Consider the following 16,451-nt stretch of genomic DNA (forward strand, 5'->3'; position numbering starts at 1 on the left):
CAATCGTCGGTATGCGATGCGGCTGTTGGGTGGCTCAAGTTCTACTTGTAGGTCGCCGACGAGCTTGTCTGTCGCCGAGAAGCCCGCACATGTGCCAATGGCGGCGTCAAAGGTCGAGCTCGTTGATTGATGCGGTCTGGTGATGCAGGCAAATCATACAGCGAGACGTTGTATACAGGAAGCAGCGGGATGGACGGGCGGATGGATGTGGGCAAAGGCGGATTTTTGAAGTGCAGTGAGGGAGGGAGGGACTGGAGTGTCACGGTGTCTGTCTGTCTGTCACGGACTCAAAGTGACGCCTGCCGCTGCGGTCCGCGGTGGACATGGACTTGTGGGCTCCAGTCCAGGAATAAATGATAATGGTCTTGTTTGTTTTCCTGCAGACTGGATGCAGTGATGAAAGTCGTGCTTGCGCATAGGTACGGACTTGATCACTTGAATGGTGCATGTATTATTATCAGGGGTGCCTGATTCCCAGCCGTGCTGATGCTGCTGCAGGATAGATGCACTGTGCCTATACCAGCACACTACATACACGGGCGAGCAAGCAGCAGCAGTGAGGGTACTGAGTGGTCCATCAATCAGTCCATTGTTAATTGCCTGGTAATTGCCTTGATTACTACGGAGGCACAGACTCGAAGCAGCCATCCGCCGTCATCCAGTCGCCGTCATTTCATGATTTCATCTGTCCCGCACGCAGCGAGATGCGAGATCGGCTTCTGGTGTGCCTGTCAGACTGCCTGTCATGCGTGTTTCCCACTGCCAAGCGACAGGGGCCGATGGTCCACCGCATGTCCCCGGGCAATGATCTCCATGTCGTGCCTCTCGAGCCAGGTAGTATTTGGAATTCCGGGCTGAGTAGTGAGCACTCGAGAATCAGACCGCCAGGCAACATATCTTGAAGCGATGCTGGCCGAGGGTAGATACATATATCCGTCGACTCGTCGAGTGAGCACATGTTTTACTAGGTAAGCACCAATTATTAATTAGTAACTTATCACGAGATCTACCCAAGGTAGTCTGAGCAGTTGATCAAGACAGCTCGCTTCCCCACCTCATGCATGATACTTGTATATTTATTATTACTTGCTACAGCATCCGTACACCTGCAACAACGACAGCAACACGAGTCCAGCAGGCCAATAAACAATTCCGAAACGTCACTGGCAAAGGCGGCACGGAACGGGCCAATGCGCATGATCCTCTCATAGTATCCGTACTAACGGCTGCAGACATTGATCCCCCGGCGCCCTATCCGGCCTAAATGCCCTCAGGTTAGGTGCCTCTGATTTGTCGATTCGCCAAGACTATACGATGACGGCCTGCGTGTCCGTCGGTTTCACTGGTCCATCTGCGACGCATCCTGATGATCATCCACAATGCAACCTGCAGCTCGCAAGCGGGGGATGCTCGACACCGCCTGTTTGAAGTCCAATTACAAGCATCAGGCTTGATTGTTCTCGCTTCTTTTCTGCGCAAGTACATGTAAGTACGTGAGCAAGGTTGCTCGGCATATCACGCGCACCAACCTCCTGCAGGAGAAAGGCTATGCTGATCGAGTCTGCTGTACGATATGGGATAAATTTATCCCATCACCTGAGTTCTCACTGACTTCATATACCCACTGAGAGGGGCTCAGGCTCAAGCTCCGAGATACGAGTGGAGATTCAACATAGCACTAGCACAGTGTGCCGTCGATCATTCATGAGTATCTTTCACAGGACCTGTTCGAGCTCCATCATCAACATGCTCTTCTGTTTCAACGAGAGGGGCTGCCACAAAGGCCCTGTCTACAAAACTGAATTTGGCCCGCGGAACAGTGAGATATGATCGTTTGGCGACTTGCCGAGGCTCGACCTGAAAATGCGTGCCCAAGGCCACGTGAGTCCATCAACTGATTGCGAGAGCTGGTAGTGGATGATTAACATTAAAGACTAAGTAGCTTGTAACCCAGATGAGGTCGTAAGGCCCTTTCTCATATATACATATACAACCGTCCTCTCCCAGACTTCAATCCCCTTGCGGAGTCATGCTTAGTGCTTGAGCTGGCCGCGGACAGCACCTGGCACGGCCAGGGACGAGTGCACGTCAGCGTTGAAGTTTGTCGGGTCCGCCTCGATCTGCTTGAGGGTGAAGCCGACGCCAGTATCCTGGCCATTGGCAATGACACCCGTCGTAAAGGGTCCCTGAAGGCAGCCCTTGGACACGCGGATCTTGTCACCCTGGGGGTTGGGGAAGGCAATCCTGCAAAGGCACAGTCAGTCATTGCGATCAAATCCATCTGGCGTCAAAGAGTTTGGCAGACGTACCGGGGAGGACCGGACATGCCCTTGTCCGCCTGATGGATGTGGGTGGCCGTGTTGGCGGGCGACTGGTACTCGCCCTCAAAGCCCGTCAGGATGATCTTGTAGCAGATGACATCCTCGTCCGAGTTGATGCCAAACGTGTACAGGCCCTTGGCGCCCTTGAGGCCGCCTGTCTTCTCGTTCATCGAGTTGACGACCTGGTCGGGGGTGGCGAGCACCTTGTAGGCAGAGGTGAAGTACTTGGTCTTCTTGCCGCAGAGGCCCAGGTCAAGGTCGAGGTCGAGATCGACGTCCAGGTCCAAGTCAAGGTCAAGACCACCCTTCTTGCCACCCTCCTCGAGGTCGAGGTTGGAGCCTGAGCCAAGGTCAAGGTCAAGGTTCAAGTCCAGGAGCCCGCCGAGAAGCCCGCCCTTGTTGTCATTGCCCTTGCCCAAGTTGAGGATAGGGGTGGCCTGGGTGGCGGCAGCGAAGGCCATGGTGAGAACAGCGGCAGTCTTCATGTTGGCGGGTTGGGGGGCAGGTTTGTGTGAACGGTGATGGGAGCAGGAGGTTGTTTGACTTGGAGTTGGGAATGAGACGAGTGAGGATAAGAAGCTCAGTTTGAGATACGGGCACGCTCTGGCCTCTTATACCCGTCTCTCCTGTACTCTCATCCACGCATTTCAATGACCATGGCATCTAGTCCGTGCAGTTGCTGCGCCTTCATCCAGTCCCCATTGAATTAGCGCGCATGGAGAAGCAACTGAGACCCCGGGTCGCGACGCTCACGACATCCACATGTCCTAGCCATCCCGGAGATGACAAAGAGGTAAGGTAAGCAAAGCTCAGTGTAGAGGTAGTTGACTACATGTACGAAAGAGGCATAGCCATTCTACCTTGACGGAGGCCAAGACGGCAGGGTGAGCAGCCGGCGCAGGGATCGACTGTATACGACATGGAGCATAGGTGGTTTCTAAACATGGAGTAACAGAACATGGAGCCGCTCTGGGCATCAAAGCTTGTTTCCACAAGCGCAGTCTGGACTGTGAACTCTGGTGACGACCCTCCAGGCTACGGAAGCCAATTCCAGCTGTCATGGACCCTACATATACTAGTATGGCCAAGCACCAGACTGACACGAGACGAGTCAAAGCTTGAGGGTCGGGGGGGACGCGCATGTGGTCGGCGAGACCCTCTCAGATCTCCCCCCTGACTCGGGCATCACCAAATAGCCGAGTGCGCTGTCCAGTGTCAACGTCACGGTCTCACGGAGGGACACAGCGGGGCAGAGACGACGGCGTCGCATTGGTCCGTCCCTCTGATCGGGACCCCCAATCCCCCATCGTCACCACATTTAACCTTAATGCTTAAATGCGGGTGGCGCGGAAGGATGGGCTGCCGAGGCGATGAGATGGCCTTGGCAGATCGCCCTTGCGACGGCATGTAAATCACTTTGCAGTGCCGACGGGTGTCCCTCTGACCCTCGGGATCCTACTCCTGCATCCTGATCGCAAATTTACAATCATAGACCTGGCCTCTCCTATGTATTTAAGGCTGCGAATGCAGGAAGTTAACACGAGCGCAAAACCGTCTCCAAGCCGTGGACATGACGACCCTGATGGGGGATGAATCATCACATGCTAACGCGTTCTCTATACGCCAGGCTGAAGTCGCTGGACACCACAAATAATTGGGTCGATCAGATTACATTTCGGCGTTCGCGCCAATGCTTCTCTTCTTGTGCCGTCCCCTACGGACATCCAGATCAGTCCGGCGAACCTAATAAATTCGGCCAGATGAAGACAGAGTCAGTCGATGGGGCCACGACATGAGCCACGCAAACTCTGTTCTATTTTGCGACTGGGGCGAGTCTCGAGAAAACGATGGGGGCTCATCGCGAACGTGTATTGCGCGCCGCTATCCGTACGCTCACTCAGTCTCGTGGCGCAATCACGGACACGCCTCACGGCCACGTCTCAGTGATCTTCCACGACCCGGCAGTGCCCTCGCCCACATGCATGTAGCTCCACCTCCTCACTCGCTCTGGATCGGACAGGTCCACCTGGTCCACCTCCTCGGGCACGATAATCACCACCCGAAAGTTCTTCCTCGCAACCGCGTCGTCCAGATCCTCCACCTTTTGGCCCAGGGCCTCTCCTGCAGACAGCGTCTCGCTCAAGGGCGTCCCCGGTGGCGGATTGCGAAATGTCCCCCTCATCATGGGCGACAAGTTGCCAAAATGCGCCGTCAGCTCGCGTGTAAAACTGAACTCGTTGCCGGATCCGCGCATGTGCCTCTCGACGGCGGCGCGTACAGGTGCCGCCGCATCACTCCCAATGTCCGGACCGATGATGTAGGAATGTCCTCGTAGGCGCCACTGTGTCTTCGCCTTGGAGCACCAGAACACGGCCTCAATGGGCCCGCCCTTGCCGCTTTGCATCGGCTCCTTGCCATTATCCCGTCCCGAATTGAGCATCTCGGGCACCTTCTCCATGCGCGCGTCAGTGGTGAGGGTGGGTAGGTCGCTCTCGAACCCCTTTGGGTTGAGCTCGGCCTGGTTCTTGGAGTTGACGGGCATGTCGGCCCACATGCCTCTGTAAATCACCGTGCGCGACCGCGGCACGATTGTCGTGTCGTCAATGCGGTGCAGGGTGCTCAGGTTGAAAGACGGCTCGTCCATGTCCTTGACGTGGGCAAGGAAGCTGGCGCGCCATGGCGCCGGAGAGCGGGCAGTCTCGGCCATTGCACTCGTGGTGTGGAGGAGATGATGCCGTATTTGTGATGTGCGTCGTAAGGCGAGAGTCGGGGCGTTCATGAGAGGTGGTAAGCTTAACTTTAAGAGCAGATGGTGCTAGACGGGAAGGGGGGGCTGGTTGAGCTCCGGCGAAGAACTGAACTGAGGTCATGGCGTGATGATTCATGATGTTGCTGGCGCGGCGCGATAGCTGCATGTGGGTAGGTATGTTCTTGACCACTTCTTGCGCACTGAGGTGTCAACAGCGCAGAAATACATCGCACTACGAACAATTGGAGGTCGTTCGTGTCGCTTGACATGAATTTCTGTTCTGTATTCCTTGCCAGCCGGTACAGGGGGACTTCCAGTCAGTGTCGCTGGCAACCTGGCACCGTGGAACGCGTGACAGCTCTGTTCCAACTACCCTGAACCACGATTGGGGGAGCAGCTCAACTGCCCGGGGGACTATGTTGAGGCAAGCCGCAACAAAGTATGATTTAGATATGAGCAAGCTCGCATATTGGCTGTTCTTACAATTTCTAAAAAATTTCAAAAGTGGCTGATTACTTTGTATGTGCCCCCTGACAATGCAAACATGGACGAAGACCTTTGCTCGCCGCTTGCATTTGGAATACGGACTGCTCAAGACATTATATGCGAATACCTTACCACACGGATTCAATTGGCGGACAACGGCTTGTCCTGGAGTCTCTCAAGTATCTACAAGTGACCAATATCATTACTATCTACCTTTGAATATCACTGCAGCCGCTGAATGCTGTTATCGCAGGTTCTTGTGAGAAGTCTCTCGGTATGTGGTGGCCGCTAACCGTATCGGGCCTGGCTCGCTCCCGGCAACCAATGACACTCGTCGAGACGCGCGTGACGAAAGCAGAAGGCGGATCCGAACATGATGCCAAGGTCCAGTCCAGTCTCTCGTCGGTCAGCAGATCGGATGGAGGAGGCTCCAATGCTCCAGCCTCCCAATCCCGCAATGGAGGATCAACCTCAACAGATTCCCCTCTTATTCCCACGAACCTGGTACTACCTACGGTGGCTCCGAGACATGCCAACCAGCCCGTGCAGTGCGCCCATCAATCGTTGACTGACATGCACAGTTGGTCGTCCACAAAGCCGAACGCACTGCTTACTCCCAGGTGACAAGCCAGGCGCCCGGGCCTTTGTAGCCCAATCCGCTGCACCAATTGCATCCCCATCCGACAGATCCGCGGCTTGTCCTGCAGCCCGACTCCTTCTTACCGAGAGCTGCACAAGTGACAACCTTCAACGCCTGATTATTCCCGGTGCTGGGAAGTGGGAGCACATCACGCCTTGGCAATCGCCAATCAATCCGGGGAAGGGCCTGTCGTCGGTCGAGCATGGACTTGCGACGCGGTCATGGCCAACAGCAACCTCCACCACCACCACCACCAGTTATCGTTCAACAGCCGTATCCCAGTCTATACAGCCAGCCCGCGCCACCACACTCCCAGCAGCCCGGCCTTCCGCCAGTGCCAGTTGCCGCTCACCCTCACGCTCACCCTCAACCTTACCCCTATGGCACCCCAGGTCATGCCGCCTCAGCCTTGACGCCTAGCTCGGCTACCAGCCAGGGCTCCTTCCCGTCGCCACAGGACACACAGCCGATGCACTTTGGTTCGTACATGCGGCGGCCATCCAGGCCAGACGCCCTGGCAGATAGTGACGGTGTCTACCGAGAGCGGAATGGGGCGCAGGACGATCACCACCACAGCGAGATCAAGCTCGAGCTCGACGGAGGGCAGGAGCATGCGAGAAAGAAGCAGAAACGCAACAAGCCGACTCTGTCGTGTCAAGAATGCGTCGACAGGAAAACCAAGGTCAGTGAGGCAATGGCCACACCCGAAACACCGATATTAATGCTCCCCAGTGTGATCGCGGGCGTCCTCACTGCACAGCCTGTAAGTAGAAGAGCAACTTGCTCTGTGAGAGTACCGTGAACTAACCGCTCCCAGGTGTGCGAAGACAGACGCCCTGCGTCTATGCGGAGAGGGCTAATCTCATCGAGTAAGTTGGATCCAGCTTCAAGATATCACCGGCGACTGAAACTTCTCTCCAGAAAGACGAATGCGGCTGCGACAAATGGCCGGCGCATCACAAAACCCCCAAAGAACCAGCCTGGCACCTACGGCTCAGCCCCCGTTCCCAACCTAGCAGACCGAGGACCTGTCTCAGGGTCCACTGGTCTTCTCAGCCACGTCCCGTACTCGGTGCCCAAGGCGAGCAACGTCTTTGGTGTCGGCGCTGAGCATCCCTTTGCCAATTACTGGACCTGCGGTGGTGGCCTGGCCGAGGTTGTCGCTGTGCTACCTCACAAGTACCAGGCCGACGTCCTGCTGGAGCGGTATTTCGAGTGCGTCGATCCAGTGTACCCCATGATTCACCGCCAGACCTTTTACGCCGAGTACGAACACTTTTGGCAGCTGTCAGATGAGGCAAAGGTCGTGGCGGATGCATCGTTCATTGGGTTGATGCTCGTCATCTTTGCGCTTGGGACGCAGTTCCAGTTTGGCACTGGCACTACCATCTCGGAGCGTAAGCACTCGGCCGAGTTCTACGCGTCGGCGAGCAACCAGGCCCTGCGCATGTTCTCGTACCTCAGCACAGCGTCCATCACGTCGATCCAGACCATGGTGCTGATCACCTACTTCCTCATCAACGACAACCATGCCTCAGATGGGTGGGCGTTTGCGGGAGTCCTGGTGCGACAGGCCTATGCCATGGGTCTCCATCGCGACCCCAACATTGTGACACCAGACGCGACGCCCTTCGAGAAGCAGCAGAGGCGCAAGCTGTGGCAGGCAGTCCTGCTGCAAGATACATTCCTCGTCGTCCTCTTGTCTCTGCCGCCGTCGGCCACACACACGGATGTCAAGGTGGAGGATTTGGATGACAGCTCCTCCATTGCGCTCAGTGATCCCACCGATATTGCCTACATTCGCGCGTCGTGGACCCTCGCCAACCTGGTGCAGGAGACAATCTGCTCGCAGCGTTCACTCGACATGCCCATATGCCCCACGGCACGGGCCAAATCCAAGATCATTGGCGAATTTCGCTCCGTCTACAGGTCCTTCCCCGACAGCTTCCGCTCTTGGGACGCGGACCAGCTGGCGAGGCTGGTCAACGAGAAGCCTCGCGTCGTGCGGCAGACCCTCTTCCTCTTCAGCAACTACCACCACAACCTGATGCTCGTGCACGCGTCCGACTGCCCAGAGTCGAGTGTCAATCTGAGGCTCGTGCTCGAGTCTGCGCATGACGCCATCACGGCGTTCTTCATGCTCTGGGAGCTGCTCGAGCAGGAAGCACGGGTTTGGTGGGTGTTCAACCACCGGGCCTTTCTCGAGGCAATGTGCATCGGAAACGCGCTGCAAGAAGTCGAGAAGACGGACGGAGATCGTCAGCTGGCGTATAAGGATCCGCTGTATGCAAGGGGCCGGGACGACATTGGTGAGTACGACGTTACTTCTGGAGAGAGCACCAGCTAACAACCAATAGAGAAGATGGTAGCCATTATGGAGATTATGGGCAAAGAGTCGGATGTGGCCGAGTCCCGCGTATCGGTTTTGAAAGACCTGCTCAAGTAGGATGCTGAGTTTGCTTTCCAACTCGACGCTACGGAAATCTACTGCGTACATGCGAGGTTGCGTGAATGCCAAATTTCAGACAGGGGGCGGAGCTTCGTCACGAAGAATGTCCATGGCCTGATTCTGATCATTATATATTGTATATGGCCGTACTCAATGAAGATTGTATCTTTTCTTTACAACATGCTACAAGTAGAACGCGTTGCGGTTTAACACGAGCTCACTCCACTGACAGTGTGACTCCGTATTCAATTATAGCAGCATAAAAGAGCACGCCGAGGCGGGAGAAAAGTAGCAAAGGCTCAAAATTAATAGTAAGAGTAATACTACGTAAATACGCCCAGGGCAGACCAACCACGATGAAAGCTTCTTTTCCCTTATTTAGCTGTCTGGGCGGGTCCCCGCGCGGCGTTTCCATGCCGAGATGACCCTATGTGCGTCCATATCCGACTGGACAAAAGGTCTAGGCTTTCGCATGCGGGAGCAAAGTCAATTGTGGGCCTTTCTGGTGACTCGAGGACGCGTAATGAATCAATGAATAGGCCTCCCAGTCTTCCCGTGCCATGAACCGATGATGGATGGCTGACGCGCGCACGCAAGCAAGCATCTAGCCGGCCGCCCGCGTGTAAACCAGTCCCAGTTGGTTGTGTGGAAAGTACAAGGTCTCGGATGTCTTCAAGACATCAATGGCCTCTGCGCAGGAACCCTCTGGAATTTGTTGTGCATGTGTCTGTATCTAGTACTAGTTGCCTGACCTTGACTCTTGTCGAGGGCCATCAGAGGCATCCGAGCTAGATTTTGCCATTCCGCAGTCAGCATCAACAAGACGAGCGAGCCCAAGGGCCCGGCACTTTCCCGCCTTGGACCGAATCATTAGCAGAGACAGTGTCTCACTTCAGCGTACAATGACGGATGTGGTGCCGGGCAAGCCACCTGAAGCACGCCACTCGACGAAAGCGGTCTTGTCTTTGGTCCCTATCAAACAGGTACGTATGTAATAATGTAGATCATCAATGCCTCGTAGGGCCGACTGCGCAGGAATGCGGGTGAGCCAGCCCTCCGATACGAGCGCGCGCTTTTCATGAGATTGCGTGGGATGGACTGTGAACAGGAGAATCTGTTTGCCTCAGACCTTGTACAATGGTTCCAACCGTTCCATGGCGCTAAGGAATAGCAGTACTAGATCTCAGCTGGGTCCATGTCGCCGCCCTTGGATACGTAGCTCGCAAGCCCGCGGCTCCCAGACCCGAACCGGGAGCGGCAGTGCGAGTCTAGAAGGGCCACTGTAAGGTAGGCAGCCTGACAGGAACCCTTCATAAGAAGGCAGAGTTTCCCTTTTCCTCGCGTGGGTGGCCTCTGTTGTTTTGGGATGCGAGTGGTGACTTGCAACACGTACATGGCTGTGCTTCCTCCTCCTCCTCCTCCTCCTCCTCCTCCTCCTCTACCGCCATCATGACCGTGTGGTCGTACCCGACCAACCCCTTTCTTCGGTTCTGCCTGGCGTCGGTGTCGATTGCCGTGACGATAGTCCTCTATGTGTCGACAATCCATCTATATGCCGGATTTGGGCGTCACCGGGGCGCGCCTTGGCAGTAAGTGCAAGCTCATAAATGTCTGGTGGTTGGGTTTTGGTGTCCTTGGCAGCGTGTGTCTTGAGTCTTGGCAGCGTGCGTGCGTAGGGGTGTGTGGGGGGAAGATGGTCCCTGAGACGCCTACATCCCGACGGCGATCAATGATACACGGATGCGATACGTATCCTCTCTTGGCATCGCCTCATCAACATGTACGAGAGCGCATTGCTAACAACTCTGGAGTAGGACGTGGTCCATCTTCACCGAGTCGACGCCAGGGGAGGATTTATCCGTAACCATACCAGAAGCGTGGCAAGGCATGATCCATCCTCTCAACGAGACGCATTTCGACACGCTCGATGACCGCCACTACGACATTCCCAAAGATGCGCATCGCTGGGCGCCGCTAGGCAAGAAGGTCCTCATCATCGACGTCGACACCCGGCTGGATACCTCTAGGGGCTCAATGCTCGGCACGCGGACACCGCTGACGCCAGATAACATCAAGCCTCGCACGGCTGGCATCATCAACCACTTCCACTACGCCCTGATCCACGGGTACGACTACCGTCTCGTTCGCGCCCCCGAGTTCCAGGATCGACACCAGACGTGGGTCAAGGTGCCAATTGAGCAGGAGGCCCTCAAGACATACGACTTTGTCGTCTTCCTCGACGCGGATGCCATCTTCAACTACGTGCAAGTCCCGCTCGAGTGGCTCTTCAGCCTGTGGGAGATCACGCCACGGACGCTCATCGCCATGGCCGAGGATCCGCATTCGGAGCGCAACAACGACGCCAAGGGCTGGGTGATGTGGAACACGGGCTTCAGCATCGCCCAGAAGAGCAAGAGGACGCAGGAGCTCTTCCAGCGCTGGCTGGACTGCCCTACCGAGAGGGGCAAGTACGCAGGCTGCACGCAGTGGGCGTACGACTGGGCGCACGAGCAGGCCGCGTTTGGCAACTACGTGCGTTACGACTACGATTCGCACAAAGACCTGCGGGCCATCAGCTGCCAGGATGGCAACGGCATGCCAGGGAAGAATGGCGGCGCCGGGTGCAACGGCGTGTTCGTCCGGCACTACTGGATCGGCAAGGAGCAGACCGTCCGGGACCTGTATCAGTTGCTCTCCGACAACAAGGTGCGGGCGCTGCATCGGTATTTCCATGAGCATAAGGACAGGTACTTTCTGGATCTGAGTCACCACACGTACCCGTTGAAGGACGTGGTGTTTTAGCGGGCGTTGGGTTGGCCTGCCGTACGGAGTAGGCAAGTTCGTGTACTGGTTATTGCATTGCTGGTTTTGAACGACTTCGAGACATTATAGACGGGAAAATGCAAATTAGATTGAAATGTAATTAATGAAATAGATACCAAAAAATACGAACATGAATAATACAGGCAGCCTTTGGATGATGTGAGCGACGTGGCCTGAAAGCGATGAAGATGGTGAGTTGAGAATTTGAGGTGACTGGAGCTCCAATGCGACTGCCTTGGGAAGCTCCTGCCCGACAGGGCTGGAGTCGTCAGCAGTGACAGGGCCCCTTTACTCTGATTGGCTCATGGTCGTCATCACATCTAATCGCCCCGCCTAGTTCCTGGCCCGGGACTCTGCACTGCACTTTGCACTCGGAGAGCGGCACGACGGCACCTTCAGTCCTCCATCAAGTCGAGGACAATTCTCTACCATGAGAGGACAGGTGGTTTCTTCGATGAGAACAGAATGCCTGTAGGTCTTCGTCTGGGACTGGAGAACGCGACCATGCAGAGTGCTTCAATTTAAGTGAACGACCAGCCTCGAGACTGGCCTGCATGCAACTGTCAGCTTGGAGCTGCTCAGCCTCTACGCGGAACCGTTCGCGCACTGCTAGGCTTCCACCCCATTGTCCCGCCCATTCACTCATTCCCTTCTCTTTCTGCCTCGGGCACCTTACCCAGCAGAAGGGATCTTCCTGTTGCCATTGAATTCTCTGTCCATTGCTCACGCGCGCACGGCGGTAGCCTATTCGTTACGTACGCACTGACTGACTGCCTGGCTGTGGACGTGATACTTGAACATGCTACGCGGCCTCACCGTCGTCGTGGCGGGGATTGCGTCGCTGGCTGGGGCAGCGTCTATTGGTCCCGAACATGTGCTAGGTATGTCTGTCGATTGACGAAAGAATTATGTGAGGCAGACGCTGATGACTCCAGGGCTAGAACATTCTGCTGCGTTCGTTCCGGTGCCTGGCGCTGGCGCTGAGCTTGAGGTCAGTTTTGCCCTGGATAGGTAGTCAACCGGCTGCCAATGGTCTCCTGAATATGGAGACCTCGATCGTGCTGATGCTGATGCCCCAATCAACAGATCGTTCGTGTTGATGTCCTACCTACAAACGATCTGTGCAATGCCTCGCGCGTGCAGTTGTTCAGCCAGCCCTTGACAGAACGAACTTCCTTTCAAGAAGAACTCGACGGCACTGCTTCCATCAGACTTCCCAACCATGCCGCCCTTACCCTCACTCATTGGTCAATGCAATGTAACCCTGAATGGGGCTCCTTGGAAGCTCACCTGGAGACGGATACAGGGGACGGGGACTCTTGGTCCATGACAGTGATCCTCGACCACACCAAGGTGACGCATGTCATCGCAGATGGCAGTGAACCATGGACCTTCTTTGAGAAGACTGGTGGGCAGTGGGACTCCATCTTGACCATTGATGAAGAGATTGTGCGTGGATTCAGCGAGGATGAGGTTGAGGATTGGAAGGTCTGGATACCCGCCCAACTGTCCTTGCCCGAGCAGAACCTCGCTGAGGACACGGTCGACGCCAGGAAAGGCGCATCTGAGCAGTCGATGCAGCTCAAGAATAAGAAAGAGGGGGAGAAGAAATGCAGCGGATGGCGTTGCTTGCTACACGGCGTTGTGGAAGATGTCCAGTCCAAGGCCAGCCACCTCTACACCCTCCGCCCCCGACCCACGACGCAGAAACCCGTTTCGACAATGACCCTCGCTGAGCTACCGACGAAGATGATGAGGCCCCTCACAACTACCCGCGCAGCCTCGCCCACCCCGTCATCGGCACGCTTCATTGTGAGTTCCCACCGCCGTCCTGCGGCTCCGATGAGAGCGACAAGGTGCTAACCAACAGCAAAAGCCCGCCCCTGAGCAAGATCTCCTCATGACCATGTCTATCGCGGCCCTAGCGTTCACTATCTTCTCGTTCCTGGGCATCGCTGTCCTCGGTGCGAGACGCTACGTTTCCTCCGACATCCAACGGCTCCCGTACCACCGTGAATCCTGCGAGGAACGCCTAGCCCGCGTTGCGAATCGACGTCGCGCCTTCAAGGGGTTTCTCCAGAAACTCTTCTGCGGCGTGTTTGGTCTCGCGGAGAAGGAGTCCTCCACGCCGCAGGGCCGAGATCTGAGGACCGCCGGCGAGGAGCAGCAGACTACACTGGAAGCCGACATTGCAGGTTTCAGAGAGGCTGCCGACATGGTGGAGAGTCTAGTGGCCATCGAGGAAGGGAGAGGACGAGCGTCCTTTGACGACCGGCGGCGGCCGCACTGGGAGGAAGATGACGCTCCACCACCATCCTATGAGAGTGACACGGCCGAGGGGAGCATGGTTGCGGATGGATTTCGATATACCCCTGGTGGGAACGGCTATCCGCAGACCACCCCTCAAACTAGTAGCGACCGGCTGGGGTACTGGGCGAAGTAATGAGTAATGACTAGGGTTGACTTGGCGTCTGGTGTTTTTTCGTCTCGAAGCAAGTCCCTGTAATGATGAGGCCAGTTGATGGTAGTAATGAAACGGCATCGGAACTCGATGATTCTACTGCAAGTTATAACACTTGACATGTTCCGTTCACGCTAGTATACGATCTTCTCATTTGTTAGACAGGCTCGCTATCGCTCATCTAGCCCTAATCCTATGAATGCTTCGTAATTCTGCCGTATCCTCTTCACGCCATCTTCAATCGTCCACCCCTTGGTCTCACACACAAGCGTATACATCTCCACCAACGCGCTCTCCATGTCCTCCCCGGCCTTGTGCAGGTCACTCTCCACCAAGATCCTCTCCTCCGGCACCCCCTGAATCACCTGCCGGATCTTGTTCCTCGTACTCTTGGTACTCAGATTGACCGCGACCGAGAAGGAAAAGTATATATCCGCAGGGATGCTAGGGTCCAGCCACTGCTTCAACACCTCTACCGACGCGCTGTACGAGTGGAGGCAGATCCGTGGCGGGAAGGGCTTGGGCGCCTCTGCGTCCGAGGAAGAAGGGGGCGTCGGTGGCTCCTCCTCGCCCATTGTGATCTTGTGCATCTGCCGCTTCGAGAGCACCACCCTCTCGTGGCCCTTCCATGTGGCGGCTATGGCATCCAGCAGGACGCCGTGCACCTGGACGCCGTGCACGCTGACACCCCGACGGAGCTCGCCGGCGAGATGGAGCTGCGCCCTGAGAATGGCAATCTGGTGCTCGACTCGGACTCTGTAAGGCGATAGGGGCCGCCCTTCTCGGCCTCCGGGAGTCAGGGACCCATCGCGCTGGTCGGTGGACCAGGGCTGCGGGAGACGAAAGGCCTTGTCCAGCCCAATCTCTCCCACCAGCGCCGTGGGATGTTTTAAGAGGTACTCCCTCGTCTGGCTGATCAGGTCCGAGAGCGGCGTGGGACTCGGTAGAGATTCTATGAATTCCTGCTGTATATCCAAGGAAGAAGAGTTCGGTGTCAGGATCTTTCTGTAGTGCTCCTCCTTGGCCTTGCCCTCGTCGTTGCCATGTTTGGCTGGTGCGTACGTTGGCTCATCAGATGTATCGTCATACAGCAGGTGTGCGAACCAAGGATGCCACCCGAAGCAAGGTATGATAGTCTCAGGGTGATCCTTGGCGGCTGAGTCGACGAGATGCTGGTCCTGAGCTCTTGTTGCCATGGCAGTGAGGTAGCGGGCTTTGCATATCGGATCCGAGCTCATGGAGGACAAGGTGTCTGTCGGATGGCAGTGCGCGTCGCAGACGCCAAGATGCCAGGGGAAAGCGTCGCCATTGTGCCTCTCAGTTTCCGACATGACTAGACTGGCCGACGGGTGAAGCTTGGTTGAGGAGAATTCTATGTTGCTGATTCGTGAGGCTGGACAATGATGTCAGTCAGGGTCTAAGTGGCCCACGTGCATCAGCGTCCGAGCTTGAGTTTAGTCACGACGCTGGAGAAAAGCAGTGACAACTTGACAAAGCTCCTGGAATTTAGGTACTCCACTTGCAGAGCTAATTAGCTCGTTAAATTTTCTCTCATCGAAACATTGAGTTTATACGTGCATTGCTTCGTTCGGTAGCTCAACTTCTCAAGCCTGAGATGCTGTGCGTGGAGCTCGGCTCCGGTTGAGCTGTCTTCGGCTCCGGCGGCACTTGGCCATCCATCCCCGATTCCCCGGATATAACCTGCGCCCCAGATTCCAATTCGAGATGTGTCAACAGATCCCCCATGGTCCTCAATACGGGCACTTTACGGCCAAAGACTTCCCGGATATCTTCGCGCGCCTCGGGTGCAAAGAGGAACACACCAGCAAAACCCGCTGCAATGGCTCCCTTGACATCTGCCTGCACCGAATCTCCCACCATGACCGTCTCGGAGCGCTGCACGTTCAACTTGACCAGCGCGTGCTGGAATATCCTCATGTCGGGCTTGGAATATCCCATCTCCCCCGACGTGACGACGCAGTCCACCAATTCAGCGAGCCCAAGGATCTCGATTTTATCCATCTGCTCACTGTGCTCCCCATTCGTCACCACGCCAACCTTCTTCCCATGCGCTCTCAGCGTCCTCAATATGTCTTTCGACCCTGCGACAGCGCGTCTCGAGTCGCGATAGGCGGGCTTGTAGATTCTGCGAAACTCATCGCGGACCCAGCGTGAGCGTGGCTCAGCAAGACCAAGATACTTGTAGAACAGCTTGACCTTGACAATGTCCGTCTGCTGTATAGTGATCTCCCGAGCCACGTGTTTCGCGTAGGCCCTATCGTGCCCTCTCCAGTACGCTTCGGCAAGCTGCGCCGGGCTGAATGGCTGCAGCTCCTCAAAGGACGCCCGGCATGAGATCAATGCCTGGTGAAGCGAGTGCACGTGATCAAACAGCGTATTGTCGAGGTCAAACAATACAGCGGACACATGCATCTCTAACCAATTGCATGAGACGGGACGGCTTGTCAAAGGAATGCGACAGTAGTAGGCGGTTGAAAGACGGTGGTGTGTGGCTTCAGTGG

At 56.0% G+C, this 16,451-nt stretch overlaps 7 protein-coding genes across 7 annotated transcripts; 3 read left to right on the forward strand and 4 right to left on the reverse strand.

Annotated features, from left to right (window-relative positions):
- Positions 1–1,938: 1,938 nt before the first annotated feature.
- On the reverse strand, positions 1,939–2,968 carry F5Z01DRAFT_510844 (uncharacterized protein). The gene is made up of 3 exons (XM_046260355.1): positions 2,792–2,968; positions 2,310–2,758; positions 1,939–2,244 (listed from the first exon to the last, which is right to left on the reverse strand). Exons 1-3 carry the CDS (start codon positions 2,804–2,806, stop codon positions 2,034–2,036), a joined length of 675 nt encoding a protein of 224 aa, XP_046120377.1. The 5' UTR covers positions 2,807–2,968; the 3' UTR covers positions 1,939–2,033.
- Positions 2,969–4,248: 1,280 nt separating this feature from the next.
- Positions 4,249–5,028, reverse strand: F5Z01DRAFT_672438 (pyridoxamine 5'-phosphate oxidase-domain-containing protein; the record flags this gene model as incomplete). The annotated part of the gene is made up of 1 exon (XM_046264812.1): positions 4,249–5,028. One exon carries the CDS (start codon positions 5,026–5,028, stop codon positions 4,249–4,251), a length of 780 nt encoding a protein of 259 aa, XP_046120378.1.
- A 1,370-nt stretch (positions 5,029–6,398) lies between these two features.
- F5Z01DRAFT_680374 (fungal-specific transcription factor domain-containing protein) lies at positions 6,399–8,642 on the forward strand (the record flags this gene model as incomplete). The annotated part of the gene is made up of 6 exons (XM_046265592.1): positions 6,399–6,675; positions 6,799–6,878; positions 6,929–6,959; positions 7,014–7,065; positions 7,118–8,505; positions 8,554–8,642. 6 exons carry the CDS (start codon positions 6,399–6,401, stop codon positions 8,640–8,642), a joined length of 1,917 nt encoding a protein of 638 aa, XP_046120379.1.
- Positions 8,643–10,061: 1,419 nt separating this feature from the next.
- On the forward strand, positions 10,062–11,709 carry F5Z01DRAFT_650209 (uncharacterized protein). Its single transcript, XM_046263148.1, has 2 exons — positions 10,062–10,234; positions 10,457–11,709. The coding sequence occupies exons 1-2, from the start codon at positions 10,095–10,097 to the stop codon at positions 11,445–11,447; spliced, it is 1,131 nt and encodes a 376-aa protein (XP_046120380.1). The 5' UTR covers positions 10,062–10,094; the 3' UTR covers positions 11,448–11,709.
- Positions 11,710–11,777: 68 nt separating this feature from the next.
- Positions 11,778–14,067, forward strand: F5Z01DRAFT_650212 (uncharacterized protein). Its single transcript, XM_046263149.1, has 4 exons — positions 11,778–12,349; positions 12,404–12,459; positions 12,555–13,280; positions 13,345–14,067. The coding sequence occupies exons 1-4, from the start codon at positions 12,268–12,270 to the stop codon at positions 13,909–13,911; spliced, it is 1,431 nt and encodes a 476-aa protein (XP_046120381.1). The 5' UTR covers positions 11,778–12,267; the 3' UTR covers positions 13,912–14,067.
- On the reverse strand, positions 13,903–15,392 carry F5Z01DRAFT_511584 (TatD family). Its single transcript, XM_046260360.1, has one exon. It carries the CDS (start codon positions 15,258–15,260, stop codon positions 14,100–14,102), a length of 1,161 nt encoding a protein of 386 aa, XP_046120382.1. The 5' UTR covers positions 15,261–15,392; the 3' UTR covers positions 13,903–14,099.
- On the reverse strand, positions 15,393–16,451 carry F5Z01DRAFT_510966 (HAD-like domain-containing protein). The gene is made up of 2 exons (XM_046260358.1): positions 15,508–16,451; positions 15,393–15,447 (listed from the first exon to the last, which is right to left on the reverse strand). Exon 1 carries the CDS (start codon positions 16,360–16,362, stop codon positions 15,526–15,528), a length of 837 nt encoding a protein of 278 aa, XP_046120383.1. The 5' UTR covers positions 16,363–16,451; the 3' UTR covers positions 15,393–15,447; positions 15,508–15,525.

Source organism: Emericellopsis atlantica, assembly GCF_019669845.1.
Source record: "Emericellopsis atlantica unplaced genomic scaffold F5Z01scaffold_7, whole genome shotgun sequence".
In the NCBI taxonomy this organism is placed as follows: Eukaryota; Fungi; Ascomycota; class Sordariomycetes; order Hypocreales; family Bionectriaceae; genus Emericellopsis; species Emericellopsis atlantica.